The 16,906-nt window shown below is 37.3% G+C and overlaps 1 protein-coding gene across 1 annotated transcript; it reads left to right on the top strand.

Annotated features, from left to right (window-relative positions):
* Positions 1-4,558: 4,558 nt before the first annotated feature.
* LOC120779144 lies at positions 4,559-13,179 on the top strand. Its single transcript, XM_040111351.1, has 4 exons — positions 4,559-4,725; positions 8,778-10,619; positions 10,909-11,029; positions 11,605-13,179. Exons 1-4 carry the CDS (start codon positions 4,559-4,561, stop codon positions 13,177-13,179), a joined length of 3,705 nt encoding a protein of 1,234 aa, XP_039967285.1.
* The last annotated feature ends 3,727 nt before the right edge of the window (positions 13,180-16,906 follow it).

The following is a 16,906-nucleotide window of genomic DNA, read 5'->3' as shown; positions in this document are numbered from 1 at the left end:
ACGCAGTTTACATTAGCAAACGAAATGCATTCGTTACTAGTCAATTTCCGGCTGCGACATGTCGTGCAACAAGCGGCAAATACACTGGCTACAGTGCCCCAGCAGCTGTGCATCCTCCTTGTTGCATCCTTTTTAACGATTATGGTCGAAAGCGGTATGTGCGCGTGTGTGTGTGTTGCGACAAATGTGCATATTTGAGTTGAGCTTGCTGACTGTGACACTCCTTTGCACTCTAAAATCTCTTGCCATGCTATGTTTGGCAAGCAGTAATTGTTGCAACAACAAGTGCAACTCGACGCTTGGGCGGTTGCAGCTGGCCGTGCAATAACAACGCTTGCTGACATGATTGCTTCGCAGCGCTTTGTAATCGTTCTGCTTTTATTGCTGCAACATTACACGCCCTAGTGTTGCTATTTGCAACCAATATCGGCAGTAGTAAGAAAACATGCTTTACAACAACAACAAAATCTTTTTGCTGCAACAAGTTCAATATTAAGTTCATTCTGTGTGTGTGTGCCGTATTTCTACTTGCAACCATTAAATTTTCTGCTCGCTTTACAAATGCTCCGTTACTCAAATTGTACTTGTAAATCTTCTGGTGTTGCAAGTTTTGTTACTTTGCCACATGCTGACTGCTTGGCTAATAATTCTTGAGCTACTGTTACTGTAACTGTACTAATAATGATGTTGGGCGTTAAGTTACATATTATTGTTGTTGTAATTGAATATGAGAGGTCCTATAAGCATTCCCCATCTATATATTTATATTATTCTATTCACAATTTTTAAACTCTCGCAACAAAGTTGCTAAGGAGAGTATAATCGTTTTGTTCACATAACGGTTGTTTGTAAGTCCTAAAACTAAAAGAGTCAGATATAGGGTTATATATACCAAAGTGATCAGGGTGACGAGTAGAGTTGAAATCCGGATGTCCGTTCGTCCGTCCGTCCGTGCACGCTGTAACTTGAGTAAAAATTGAGATATCATGATGAAACTTGGCACACGTATTTCTTGGCTCCATAAGACAGTTAAGTTCGAAGATGGGCAAAATCGGCCAACTGCCACGCCCACAAAATGGCGAAAACCGAAAACCTAAAAGGGTCATAACTAAGCCATAAAGATATTAAAGTGAAATTTGGCACAAAGGATCGAATTAGGGAGGGGAATATTTCGACGTAATTTTTGTGGAGAAGTGGGCGTGGCCCCGCCCCCTACTAAGTTTTTCGTACATATCTCGGAAACTACTATAGCTATGTCAACCAAACTCTATAGAGTCCTTTCCTTCAGGCATTTTCATATACAGTTCAAAAATTGAAAATGGGCGTGGCGTCGCCCACTTATGGACCAAAAACCATATTTCAGGAACTACTTGACCGATTTCAATGAAATTCGGTATATAATATTTTCTTAACACCCTGAAGACATGTACGAAATATGGGTGAAATCGGTTTACAACCACGCCTTCTTCCAATATAACGCTATTTTGAATTCCATCTGATGCCTTCTCTGCATAATATATACATTAGGAACCAATGATGATAGCGGAATAAAACTTTACCAAAATACGGTATTTGAAAAATATGTAAATGACGTATAATGAAATCTCGATTATCACTTTATCATGCGAGAGTATAAAATGTTCGGTGACACCCGAACTTAGCCCTTCCTTACTTGTTTTGCATAAACTTTGTCATAACACATTCAATTCATTGAATCAACTCGATTGAACAGAGAAATTGTTTTCGGTATTTTAATGTTTGAATAATTATTTGCTATAGTTTAAGGTCCTTTAATGTACTCTTATTGATTTTATGAAAATTATATACTAACTTAATCTTTTAAGGCTTGTTATTTTTCGTATCTAACGATGCTTGGTTAAATTAAGTTACAAATTAAGATTGAACCAGAAATCTAAGCTGACTGACCAGACTTTTAGGAATATAAATAATGGTATATTAAATTTTTTATCATTATACTCATCAGCCACCTACAGAAAAGGGAGCGTTTCTAATTAGCTGTCAACGGCTGTATATAATGATTTTCATTTTTCTAACAAACCTTATGAAGAATAAAACGGTCAATATGTGAGTTGTTTATTTTAAAAAAATTTTATGAAAATACGTTTCCAAGTATAGCTGAACAATGTCCAAATTAATGAAATCAACCCATCCTTTTTTCTGCCCCAATATTCCCCATGAAATGATATCTCCCCATTCCCCATATAATGAAATCAGGTTGTCCTTTGAAACAGTCCCATTTTTTGAGAATGTCTTGGAATCGACAAAATGCGGTCTTCAGCAACACTTGCCTGAAGAGCATCAATATTTTCAATACTTCGAGCGGATCTTCGATTTATTGACAGTTGATTTACAGATCATGACATATTAAAATAGCCAAAAAGACAATTAGAAATCATATCGTACCTATTGAAAACTCCGGTAAAATGTGAAAGGTACACATAAAGAATATGTATATTATTTGACACTCATATCAGAATGGAGCGTAATTAGTTCAGTATAACTTTCTTATTTGAATTGAAATTTTATTTTTTACTATATTAAACAAAACAATCAGCTTTAAGCTTGTTGAGTCTTCATATTCACAATGTTATTTCTCAATACGAACGCGCTTAGATGCGCTTGTGAAGCGAATAAAAAGGTGCAAATGTAAGCGGTTGTTTGTTGACAAATATTTACCACTTGCTGCATAGTTATTGGTGTGTGTTAAGAAAAATCAGTATTTAGGAAGGTCATTGTTCTATAACAATTCCAACAAGTGAAATAGGAGTATAATTTCTTTAGATTAATCAAATTTATATGTATATTTTAAGCTGTGTTATGTATGATTTGTATATGTTACTCATACGCCGCGCCGCTCACATACCAAAAGCCATTTCAGCAGCAAATACATAGTTCTTTGCATTCGAATTGCAAAATATATTTTTAATTTACTAAAACTAGTAGAAAATTAAGTACTAATGTCTATGGATTGCAAATAAAATTGTATCGAAATACAGTTTTCCATACAAATACAGTGAAAATTCGGTTAAGCTAAAGCAATAAAAATATTTAGTTGATAGAAGAGACACTCTCTTGCTTACGAAAATTGTGAACTCCAACATTTTCATTAGAAATAACTCACGTACAGTCAGTTACAGCACTCATAACGCAACTCAATCAACATAATTTGAATAATTTGCATGCAATAATTTCTATGATACTAGCTGTCACACACACACATGCACACAAACACACTTAAACACCCCTACTTATTTTAGGCTCCATGACTTTCATAATACTGGCATAATATTTCCACTACTTAACGGACTTCTTCATTTATTATAGCGACAACTTTGCAGGCAACAAGGCACACCGGCAGCCGCTGTGGAAGGCGAAATCAACAAAATCCGCTAAGGACGGTAAAGACGCCGCGACGGCAGCTAAGGAATGCTGTGACGTTGCATAATCAGGAAAAATTAAAATTGCACTAAAAGCAGTGGTTGGTGGAAACGTCCCGATATCCACAAAGCAGTGTTAGCAGCAAGCAATGCAAATGCACGGAAAGCAGACAAATAAGAGTCGGCGTAAATACGAAGCTTGCGGGTGAATTGACTAAAGTATTTATTGTCGCCGTTGAACACGTGAGAATTGTCAAGTAGCTGCTAGGAAAAGAAAGAAAGAAAGCATAAAATTAAAAAGGTTGTATGCGGGCGAGTAGTAGACTAAGTAGAGAACTGAGTAAAGGTGCGAGTAGAAGATCGAGTAGTGAAACGAGTGGAGAAGTGTGTATTAAAGCGAATAGGGGACTATCGAGTGGAGACACGGGTGGTGAAGCAAGTAAAGAAGCAAGTAGATGAGCGACTAGCGAAAATCGCTGCGACTTAAACGCCAGAGCTACATATATATATTTGTATTTGTATATATGTATGCGTAAGGATCCTCAAGGAGTGCACGCGGAAAATAAGAAGAATTGCAATTTTTCCGCATTTCCAGATATAATATACTCGAAGAGACCAAATCAAGTGCGCGGTGACAAGTCGCAACGCATTGCAGACATAACCCAAAACCTGAACTCACAGCCGACTTACCTCTACACGCGTTCTCCTCTGAATGGAGTCAGCTTATAAGCACATTAGTTAAAGACTATCAACGCTTGTCTGCAATTGCTGCTGGCTTATGTTTATGAATTGCTGACGTCGACAACGTTGACATTTGCTGCAACATTTGTGCAACAACAACAATAACAAAATATTAGCAGAGAAAGAAGCTCGAGTAGAACTATAGCATAAGCGCAGACTGCTGACAGACAACGAAGTGTGAATTGCTTTGGCGCGTGCTGCGCCGGCTCTAGAGTGTGTGAGAGGGCAGCAGTAGCTGTCTGATTGCCTGAAATAATTCAAAGTCAAGTAGCGCCAAGTGTTGCCTGAGTATGTGTCTAATTTTTTATACAATATAACTTCTTTTCATATTTATTTTCTTCTACTTTCTTTTCTCAGCACAGCAATTCTACACGTCTGCTTAGCCTAACGCAACCAAGTAGCTCACCGTTTTCGCTATAATGTTGCACTCACTACCTAAATGTATGCAACAAATTGCAATTCTAATTATAACGTTTGCCGTCTACGTGGCGGGCATACGTAACACCGGTAGCACGGGCGATGGTAACGGGAAAACGCAAATGGCGAGTAGCGGTGGCAATATGGGTGCAATCGCTGATTATGAGAGGTAAGTGTTTGTTGTGTGTGTGTATATGCAATGGGACGTGATGAGCGCATAATGAGTAATAACAAAAGTTGCATTTTGAACAATTTATTGTTGATAGTTAATGCAGATGAAGGTTCAGAAAGCTTTTGGGTTGAATTAGGAGTTGCAAATAGTAGTTGTTGAAAGCAGGGAAAGAAATCGAAGAAACATCGGAAGACACCGGCTAACGTTTGACACCGCAAAACTTATAAAACAAAAATAAAAATGTTATATTTTTCATTAATATTATATAACTATAACAAGTAAAGAAGAACTATGTTTGAGTGTACCCGAACACTTTATACTCCCCAACTTTCAAGGATCAGGTGTTGGAAAATTTTATATTCAGGATTGCTGCGAAGAATTCAACATTCATTATTCGATGAAAAGGTGAAAAAATTACAATCATATTTGGTATCTTATTAACTAGATTTCATGATATATTACACAGCCTTACAAAATCAACATTTTTTTGTTGCCTTGGATGTCTTAGCAAGTTTTCATGCTTTCTTGTGTCCAGATCACGACCTTATTCATGAAAATAAATTCAGAACCAATTCACTTTTGCTCGATATGACCACCTTTTGATTTTACTATGGCCTTGAGACGGTCAAAAAACGAATCGCAAGCTGCCCAAATGTGACTTACTGGTATTTTTGCCCACTCACGGACAATGGCTTTCTTCTGCATCTCGAGACTGGTGTATTTTTTACTTCGGACCTTGCTCTTCAAAATGGCCAAGAGTGAATAATCCATTGGATTCGCAACTGGTGAATTCGAGAGCCATTGTGTGATCGTAATGAAGTTCGGAACATTGTTTTTCAGCCATTCTTGGTTCACTCGCGCTTTGTGAGACGGTGCTGAGTCTTGTTGAAACGTCCATGGTTTGCGACCGAAATGTTTGTTTTTCTCGATAATATGACGATATACAAACATCACGTAACCGGCACACTCAGGCTCCTTACCGAGTATGAAAAAAAGTATTAGGAAAGTTCAAAGGTTTTACTAAAAATTAAATCTGGCGGTATCTAGGATTACAGTCTTCAAAATGTCTTATTTTATTCAATAAAAAACTCTTTCAAAATGAACTGAATATATCAAGTTAGAAATGATAAAAACAATTGTCAAAGCGTTGAATGTGAAAGCATATTGTTTTAGTGGTATTTGTAAACAGCCTCCGAACTTAGTATGGCAAAGTTAAAAGGTGGAATATTTAGTGGTATCAAATACAGTAAATAATGAAAAATACAGATTATATCAAGGCTATAACCGTTTCGGAAATTGAAGATGATGGACTGAAGCCATATCTAGGATAAAGCTTGAGTATTAAGTTGAACTATATCCGTAATCATTCCTCATAAATTTTCGTATAATTTTGAAAATTATAGCAAGCAATAATAAAAGCGGTTCAATTATAATCTACAAGTGATGGATAAAAATGATAATCAAAACCGATCTTATACCTAACCCAACAAAACCACAATAGACCAGTTTTATCAAATATATTAAATAATCCGAATAAGATCAATTTTAGACTTGGTGTTTGAATAATATGGAATAAAAATTGTTATATATAAAAAGTAGGCATGTTTGTGTTCACATTTTGTCCATTTTCACACTTTATCATAGATACATCATTATAATGTTAACTATCGAATTCGGTTCAAGTTGATCGACCAAGTCTTAAGATGTGGGATTTCATTAAAGATGGGCGGTGCTATGCCTATTTTATAATTTTGATATCTTCCTGGATTTTTCTTGGATGTTTCTGAGCCATTTTTTTGTGAGTTACTTTTAGTAGTTTTCAACATAACCAAAATATGGAGAGTGGCGTGGTTTCTATCCGATTTCACTAATTTTCTCCAGTAGGAGAAGATACCAGTAATTTTTTTCTTAGCGCATTTGGTTTGATTTCATTTTTTTTATATTATTCCTATTAAAGGCGGCATCACGCCCACTTTTTCAAATGTTTTCAAACCACATATACCCATATCTAATGCGATTCGTTGTACTATAATACATTTTTATATAATATTGTGGAGCTTAGTTATGGCACTTTATAAGCCTTCGTGTCGCAAGTTAATCATCCGATTACGCCCATGTGCAATATGTACCTGTCTTGAATGCCAAGGAATATTTTTATCAAGTTTCATTACGATTTCCCAATTTTATTCAAGGAAGATTACAAATGAATGAACATACATATTTTAGGAATTTAACTCGTCTGATCATACTGACGTTTTTCAAATATACATATGTATATGTAACTCCATATCTATCTGATCTATCTGATTTAGTTTTTGGTGATACAAATATTTAACCGTTAGGTGAACAAAACTATAATAATATACTTTTTGTTGAAATATGTTGCCAGGTTATATGTAAAATTGTATACTGCTAATTTTGAAGTGCGTAACACAGCGTAACCTTTACTTTACTCCAGCTAATAGCTCGAATATATGTATTACTAGTATTATTCTCAAATATACTGAACACTATAGAGGAGATTATAGCTGCTAAGAGTTTTTGGTACAATAAATGTATTCCTGACTCAACTCAATAGACACATCCTTCTAATTTTCTGTGAGTTGTCAGCCATTAACAAGCACTCGTCTTTTAATTTAATATTTTTTTTAAACATAATTAAATTAATATACCTTATCTAGTCAGTCCCGTCAGAATCTGTTATTTTTACCGTAAAATTTCGTATGTTTAATATGAACAAGCCTTTCACTCTATGGCAGTATGGATTAATATTATGTACAAACTCCACAAAAATGCTTAAACAATTATATACAGCATACATCATATTTTTATTACGTCAAACTCACTGACGATCGTAGTCACACTACAGACAAGAGCTTGAATATCGAGCTACAAGTTTGTTCCCTTCATGGAAGTTCGAAATAATATCATATGTAAATTTAAGAGAGTTGTCAGAGAGAGTAAAAAGCAATATTCACTTCAACTTTTTTTATATTGTATACATTTGTTCACGTTAAATTTACTGGCGGTCTTAGTCAAACTAATGACAAAAACTTAAATAACAACTTAGACTTTGTACAGTTTACGGCAGTACGGAAAATTATCATGTTTTAATTTTAAGTAAATATAACATAAAAAACTATATTGATAATAATATATACTTTTCTAATTGAATCAAAGTTTATTACGTCAATTTTACTAACTCTTATAGTCAAACTAATGACAAAAGTTGTTATTTAATTTTAATAGCAATTAATGACAACACTTTTAAAATCAATGTGGTCAGTTTGATATAAAATTGAGAAATATTTGCTATTGATTTCTCTCAAAGAAGGAGAAATACATGTCATCAAGCTTTCAGTACTGTCAGTTAGCGTCATAGTGATAACTGCGCATTAGTCTGAAAGTACTAAATATTCAAAAATGTTTGATGGTTTCATAAAAATTATACTTTTTACAACATGTTAAATATAATGAGCAGTATTCAAGATTTAAAAAGTTCTAAAAGGCGATTGAATCTTTGCTGTTCAACAGTCAAAATCACTTATCATGAGTTTTTCCGCAAAGGATTTGACATTTTTCTGTTGAGAAGTGGTACTAGTGACTGTAAACAAAGCCCAATCCGCAAATGCGATGATTTCAGTCTTGATTTGTTCTCTTATTCTCCTTCTTCTCCAGATCTATTCGTTAAACATGATCCGTAGATAGGCACTGAACCGCGCTACATGTTAGTTTAAATAATGGACGTTCGCTAAATCATGAAAACTCAGTTCAGAACTACCTCTCAATGGGTTATGAAGAATGCGGCCAATGAAAACCTTTTTTTAAAAAAACGTTGATGATTTTATGACAACGGAATGAGTTTAGATCATCCCGTAGAAGTCCAAGTGTAATTTTAACTTTGTCATAAAAAATATTAGTTCAGCACCATTTCCCTACAAAAGTATTATTTTAAGTAAAACGTTTTTATTTCCAACATTGGAAAATTTTTTTTGTAATTCACAAAACGTTACTAATATCTCAAATTATTATGCACACTCCACTTCCAGTTATTCGGCACCCTACAATGAAGACTTTCGACCCTCTCAACTGTTATCCGAGGTAACAGAGGAATTATCAACTGCCACCGGCAAGATTGAGCGTCGCCAATCCAACACTGATAACACCAACTTTCGACCCTCACAAATAATCTCGTTTACGCCCTCCGACGCACAATCAACACTCAAGCAATATCCGCCTAGTTATCTCGAACCCAACTATCATGCACAGCATATAAGTAAAGGTGGACCTTATGGTTTGGCCACTTACAATAAAGACGATAAGCAATTCGCATTTCCACGTGAAACAGAGCAGGCGCCTTTCGCCGCCGCGTTAGTCAGTAACAATGCGAATATCGAAAAGTATCTTTACAGCGGCTCCAAACAACAACAAACGACCACGCAGCAAACGCTTGTGCCCGCGCAATTACACACTACACCCATACTGATCTATCGTGACCCTTACACTAATAAGATCAACACCAGCCAAAGACAGCAACAAAAGCAGAACTATCGGCCACCGCCACCAGAGCCGTTATATCAACAAGCGCAATATGCCGAGGCGAGCCGACCGCAGGAGTACACCGTACAATCTATGTTGGTTGTGGGTGCCGAGCACTCCTCGCCCATATACAATCAACAGCGACCACAATTTGCCTTAGAGGGTGACGAAAATAAACGACCAGGATATGTATTCGACGAGCAAGTGAGGCCGTCTTACAATCGGCCGGTGTATACTGGCAATCGTTATGAAGTTGGCATAACCTCACCGCCGACCAGCGTCGATTACAATCGACGTGATGGCGAAACACAAACCGAACGTCCGTTCGAGGGTAAATTGGGTGTATCGCCAAGTGAAGCTACAAAGATTTCCTACGATTCGCATGATTACCCACCGCCCAGTTACTACAAACAGCAAACATCGAATTTCCAATCACCGCAACGACAAGACAACCCACCAAATTACCAACAGCAATCAGCATATGTAACGGAGACGACCCCAATAGCGACAGCCATTAAGACGGGCAGACCAGAGTTGACGTCTTCTAATTATGCAAACAAGTTTGGTAATTATTTGCAGGGTGGCAAGGGTAGTGATGGCGGCTATTACAAGCGCCCACCGCCACATTACAGCAATGACATCTTGTATGTAACGCCAGCGCCACCAACAGCACCCGCTCGTCCATTACCACCTGTACGACAGGGTGCAACGTACTACCCGCAAGGCAATGAGCCGATAAGACGTCCACCAATCTACGATAACAATTACAATCAGTATCAATTGGGCGAAATACCGCCACCACAAACATTTCAGTCAGCTTTGAGTAGTGGACAAAGACCACCACAGCCCTACCCATCCGGACCAAATTACCAGCAGCCACAGAGCTTCCCGCCTTCACAGAACTTCCCACCTTCACAGAGCTATGCACCTTCCGAAAACTATGCACCTTCGCAGAGCTACCCACCTCCTCAGCAATACCCGCCACCACCAAGCTATCGTCCACCACCACCGCAGTTTCAGCGTCCGCAACAGCCTTCAGCTGGCGGTGCTGGTATGGGCGGTTTGGCCACTTTGGCCTCATTCTTCACCGGCACCCAACAGTATGCACCACAGTTCACTAATCTGCTCTTGGGCGGCAATGGTGGTGGTGGGGGACTGTTACATGCATTAACTGGTACCAGGCCGCTCGGTGGAGGTGGACGTCCACCGAACATGCAACTCATAAAAGCTTTGGAGAATATTGCACGCAATGATGACTTGGAATGTGTGCCGAAGGTGCTGTGCAATATGATTGCTAGTCAAACACAACGAGGACAATTGCCCGGCTTCGTCACGTCGCCGGCAATAACGAAGTAAGTAAATATACGTATACATGAAGAAGCAGAGTTGTAGAGACATATGCAGGTATTACAGCATACTTGCAAGAAAATTGTGCCTGTGGTAAGAGTAATTCAATTTTAATGTTACGGGGTATTAACACTAATGCTGTGCAGTGATTGCTTTTGAATTCAAAGCTTACCGGAGTCCGAATTGAACTACCCGACATATTGTTCTTCATTTAAAATTTACATTAAATTGCTGGATTTTCTCGCCTACCATAAATTTCTGTACTTAATGAAACTTCTTGTCTTCTACTCGCAGCTTCCTTGCCGGTTTTCCTGCTCAATCACCTGCGCTCATTTATGGACGTGCCGCTTTGCTGGGCATCAGCGGTGGTGAGCGCAGTTGTACGCAGACCTATGCGAAGTGTCCGAAGAATGAGGTAAGTTCGATGTAATATTGGGGTTTTTCAAAGGTTCCCACACACATATTTTGTGAAGGGGTGCTAAATCTGTCAGCCTATTAGGCAAAATTGAGCTTTGACTGACATTTTGATGGGATCGGGACGCAATCTTTGCAATACTGTATCCAAGTTTTTATGCCAAAATTGGCTACAAATCCCACTTCTAAGATGAGGATCAACTCGAATTTCGTAAAATAGTATACTTGAGACATACCAAACAGACTGAAGACAAAATTATTACTAACAGTATTTCGGCACCCACATATGAATTTCGCAATAACAGACTGTCTTCAGAAGTCTAACTGAAAATAGAAGTCTAAGAAAATAAATGACTAACTAAAAGTCTACTGAAAAGCCAGTTGATGGTTGTAAAAAGGTTACGAACACCCTAGGCATGAAGTGAAAGAAAAAAAATATTCAATGCAATAACATCTATTAGCTCCGGTTCTATAGCAACAACCAGAAACATGACCCTTTCGACAACCCAAAATATAGCCAAACATACATTATTTTTCTCAGATATTAAGCACTTAATATTTCCAATTCCCCTCTAGTACGAGATTCTCTATTACCTGAACAATCATCGCGGTGGTTTCTTCAAATTCTTCAGCGAAGCGGAAGAGCAAAAACCCAGCGTTGCACAGCAAACGCAAAGCTCAAGTAGTTCGGGTGGTACCTCACTTTTCAGCCTGCTGTCAGCACTAACAGGCGCCGAGCCACCCGTAACCACAACAACACCACGTCCCACACCACCACCAACCGTCGCCAGCTTTGATATTACACAAGGCATTGGCAATTTCTTCAGTAACATACTTTCCGAATATATAAGCGGTGTGGAATATCAGCGTAGAAGCAGTCGTGCTAAGCGCGCCATTAGGTTTGAGGACGAAAACCAGAAAACTGAAGAAGGACGCTTAAAATTTCCAACAGATGTTGGCTCGGAAGACTTTCATGATGAAGAGGATGATGAGGATACGCAAGATGGTGTCGACTTTGACGACGATGAGCATACGAATGAAGCAAATGAGTATGGTGATACGCAAGGACGCGTGGTGTTCAAAAGCGGCGAACACGAAACACATTTCTTTCCAGAAAATGAAGCACGTGAAATTGACGAGCGCCTGAAAGATATATATTTGCAGGAAGTGATCAACAAGTTTAATGCGGCCAAATCAGAGAGAAAACTCAAATTTCCCGCTGAAACAGATTCCAAAGTCGAAGCAAGTGAGGCATACGATGAGGCTGTGAAGGCAGACGTTGAAAATTACGGTTATGAAAACGGAAGACCCGATGGCGTCATACATTTTCGTGACGATGAGAACCCAAGTGATTCAGTGTACAACAACGTAGAGCAAACTAAACCAACGCGACGTGGTAAAGCTGTGGTTTTCGAAAACGACAACGAAAACCTCAGTTACGCGCCGTTACGTCAACCACGTGAGGAGTTTGATACTGCTTACGAGAACCAAAGCGGTAAACGCATCATATTTCCCGACCACTACGAGAAACACATACGCAAGGGTAAAATTTTGAACAGGCCCATATTGTATGCCTCCAACTACGAAGACTATATGCAAAATGCAGAGGCAGATCGTTTCGTGGTATCCGATAGCCATAGGCCAGAGTATAATAGTGTCGCTGATAATGCAGATAACAGCATCAACAATGAGGACAAACCCTTGGGTCCAATCTACATTAGTGCTACTTCATCGCAGCAGCAAAATACGGTCAGTAGCACCAACGTGCACGTTTACAACGATAATAGATTACACTACAATCGTGGCGCCGATACTTACACGCCATCAAGACCAACCAGCTACTATGACTCACACACTTCGTCAGCCGATTACAATAGCAATCGTTACTCGGCGGCCAACAGTTCTGCCAATCGTAAAAGACGTCCTTACTATGGTTCTGCTTCCTCGTCCTCCTCGAGTAATCAGTATGATTACCCAAATAAAAATTATGTTAGCAATAACCGTTATGGCAGTCGGTACCAGACGACACGCTATACAACCACAACCCGTTCACCACGTGGCAGCGATAATGACCACAATATTTATGTAACAAATGCTCAGGGTGTCACTACGCATTACATAACGCCAGATGGTCGCAAGGTGTATTTATAAATAATAAATAGAATTAATTAAGAGTTTTTAAGCTTTGCTTGTTCGCTTAACCAATAAGAGGCATAATTAATTCTAAATAATTACATAAATATATTATATTATAAGCAATTTGAAATTGTTCTTGTAATGTAAATAACGAAATTTTAAATAAATATAAGCTATGAATTATCTCCCAAACACTCAGGTGGGGTTGCTCTTTCTACTATGGGCTCTACTTACTACACATATAATAGTTTTGTAAAACAAGTATCTGTATAATAACACTACACTATTTATTTAACACAATAAAAAAATTTTAAAAATACAAAAACAAATATAAAAACAAAGAATTTACTCGCCCCTATTGATAAAATTGAGGAATAGTGAAACTTTTTCTCAAGTCAAATTTTTCAACAACAAAATCAATCGCCACGTACAGAATGGGGTAGCAATCACTTCGTGTGAGGTCAATATTGAAATATAGATGTACACGCACCTTCCAACCAAGCTACCGGAGCTACTGGCAAGTCACTATATTGTTCTGTTTGCATACAATGCGTCTACTTTTGGCCAAAGCTGGCCGCTTCTTTAGATAACTTCTTTCAGACGATCCAGTTATTAATAGTAGTACAGGCCCAAATTAAAAGTTTAAGGCACAAGTAAGAAGATCATAGTAGATGATGTCTTGTCAATCCCACCAAATGCATACCAAAACCTTCCTGGCCATCGTTTACGTTGGCTCACCATGATTTAACCACGCTCATTTTCGCTTGAAATTTTCTTAGCCATCCTCTTCTGAATTCGATCGATTTTATTGCGTTTCAGCTGCCACTCACAAAAGGAAATTTGGTCCATAAGGCTTTTTGCCTTTAAGCACCCACACAACGAGCTCCATTCATAACAGTTTTTTAAGTAGATTGGTACCGGTTAAACACCGTATATAGCTATATAAAAAGCGCTTATTCAACGTTCGATTTCCATTGTTTTACTAGCATTTCCAACAAACGGTCTTTAAGAGCTTCTTGAATCTTTGACAGCATTTTCGCCTTTACCGAAGAAAACCCAAAACTATGACTTACTTACTATTCATGCTCTTAACAGAAGCGATCACAAATACCGTTACATATTGGTAATAAAATTAATGACTTTTTCTAAACACGACTGAATGAACTCAGAGTCGAAAAGTTCAAGAATTATACATCAAAATGCACACAAACTAAAGATACATTTGCAATTATTCATAGCCGCCTAAAAATATGTAGTAAAGATGGCCACTTTTCTTTCGGGGAATTCTACTGATCGCCGTAGTATACCTTTAGGCGATTATTTTACGATCACAGTTGTGCCGTAAAACTTAATCAGAAAATTAAATCATTGCTCTATTTAGATTCAACTTTTATACATACATATGTATAATCTTTTTATGTTTTCCCCTTGAAATCTATTAATTAGACCTTGGCTTTGTAAACTTCATATATATGAAACAAAACATGAGCAATAATATTTGATAAAGCTACATTTATTTCCATTTAACTGCTCTGAGAGTTGACGAGCTCTCTTAAGGTACATTATTTATGCATTTATTAATGTAATATGAAATCAAGAAAGTTATACATAACACACGTTTCGGTGGAGTGCTTTATTCCTCAATAATCCACTTATTTCATAATAGTTTTATTGAAGTTTTTAGGCTTTCGTGCTGCAGATACTAGAAAAGCTAAACATTCTCTTTGACTCTATAAAATTGAAACTAATTTACATGGCATTTATATGCACTGTAGACAAGGGCTGATCTAGAGAAGAATGTTTTGGGGGGAGCTATATAATTTTGTACTTGCAACTTCCAGTCTTTTTCTTTGCGGAGTGTCACTTATGATGGAAATAACGTATAACTTTTAACTTTAGACAGGGATCCGCGCCTGACTGTGGACAGGCTAAAGCCCGGTGTATGTATGAGTATATATAGTACATAACTATATCCAACACCAAATTGAAGTGTAAAATTAAATAAATAGATAATAAAATAAAAGAATTCATATAGTATATTATTAATTATTTTATAATTAATATAAAAAATATTTGTACTTACGAATTTAAAACAACAATCGCGAAACCAAGCTTAGAATTATTATTTTGAGGCTACCATATTTGGAAGCAACATATCGGTTAATTCGCCGGTCAATTTCCCAACTATTAGAGCTTCAATTAAGTTGTTAAGGCCCAATTCACAATTCTTTGCTCTCTTACGCCTGTATATGTGTTACTTTCCTTGTTAATTTTCTCAATTTATTGGAGTTTCTTTAGCCGTGACTTGCTGGGATGTCATCCAAAATTAGACTCTAGATTTGATATTACAAGACTATATCTTTGCGATCGAATAGTGAGATGATAATAAAACTATCGATAGTTCCATCGATTTTTTCGCAGCTTTATTTTTCTAACTTTTCTTATAATGAAACTTAATGTTCCGTAAAACATTAACAAGCGAGTTCCTAATCACCCGCGAATCGGTAAGACCATGGATGGAAATATTAAATATTTTATTTTAACTAGAAGATGGTTAGCTTTAATAATTTTAAGATTACATTCAAATTTTACTATAATGTGTCATGTATTTTTCATTTAATACCTAATATGTACCTATTGATGGTATATTTTTACAACATGTTCCTACAAAGTATAATAGTTTTGTTCACGGTCCGAGTTGTTTGTATCACCTAAAACTAATCGAGATAGATATAGTATATGTGTATCAGTATGAAGAGACGAGTTGTAATCCGGTTGCGTCTGCTTGTGCAAGCCGTAACTTGGAAACAAATTGAGATATCGCATTCATCCTCAAGCAATCAATTTTGCTCATAACACTAGATCCCATATACATAAGTAACAAGCCTCTTGTTCATAAAGTTATTACCTCGGCTTTAATCACTGAAAGTAGCAAAAGAAATGTTCGGTTGTACCCGAAATATCCATGTATAAAATATAATTGGAGCCTGAAAGAAGTAGATTTCTCCTTCAATGGTATCTGCGAAGAGGTTGAGGCCACATAAATCTAATAAAAACGTTCCTCCTTTCTTATCATCATCGCCATCTATTTGTGCGTTAGAATCTGCTATCTTTATCGATTGTCCAGTGAGAATTTCATGACATTTCATCTATTGGAAGTGAAGTTATTGCGTTTTAAGTGTCACTATGTTTATGTTATCGGTGCGAAAATGAGCTTCGAACAAAGATCCAACATTAAGTTTTGTTTAAAAATTGATAAAACTTTTACGGAAACGCTTCAATTGATGAAACAAGTTTATGGCGATGATTGCCTATCCCGTTGCAGGTTTCAACGTTTTCAAAGTGGTCGTGAGGACATAAATGACGATCAACATGTGGGCCAATCAAAATCCGTGATCACCGGAAATTCAATCGAAACTATGCCTGAGTTCATCAAAAATCAGCCGAAATCATTATTGAAATTCATGAAAATGGAACTGAACATCTCCAAAACATCGATTTATCGCATTTCGGCAATTTGGTATGTTTTATTATTTATGTTTTCTCCATCTTATTCCGCACAAATTGACTAACGACCAAAAATTGCTCAGAATCCAACATTCGAAGGACATCATTGTGACCGATTGTTTGCCCAAAATTCACTTTTTAACCATTAACCACTACCCGTATTTACATGATATGGCGCTGTGCGACTTCTTCCTTTTCGGAAAAATGCATTAGCCCATGAAAGGAAAGTGTTATA

This window comes from Bactrocera tryoni, chromosome 5 (assembly GCF_016617805.1).
Source record: "Bactrocera tryoni isolate S06 chromosome 5, CSIRO_BtryS06_freeze2, whole genome shotgun sequence".
In the NCBI taxonomy this organism is placed as follows: Eukaryota; Metazoa; Arthropoda; class Insecta; order Diptera; family Tephritidae; genus Bactrocera; species Bactrocera tryoni.
The sequence above is the reverse complement of the archived record's forward strand: the minus strand, read 5'-3'. Positions and strand labels throughout refer to the sequence as shown.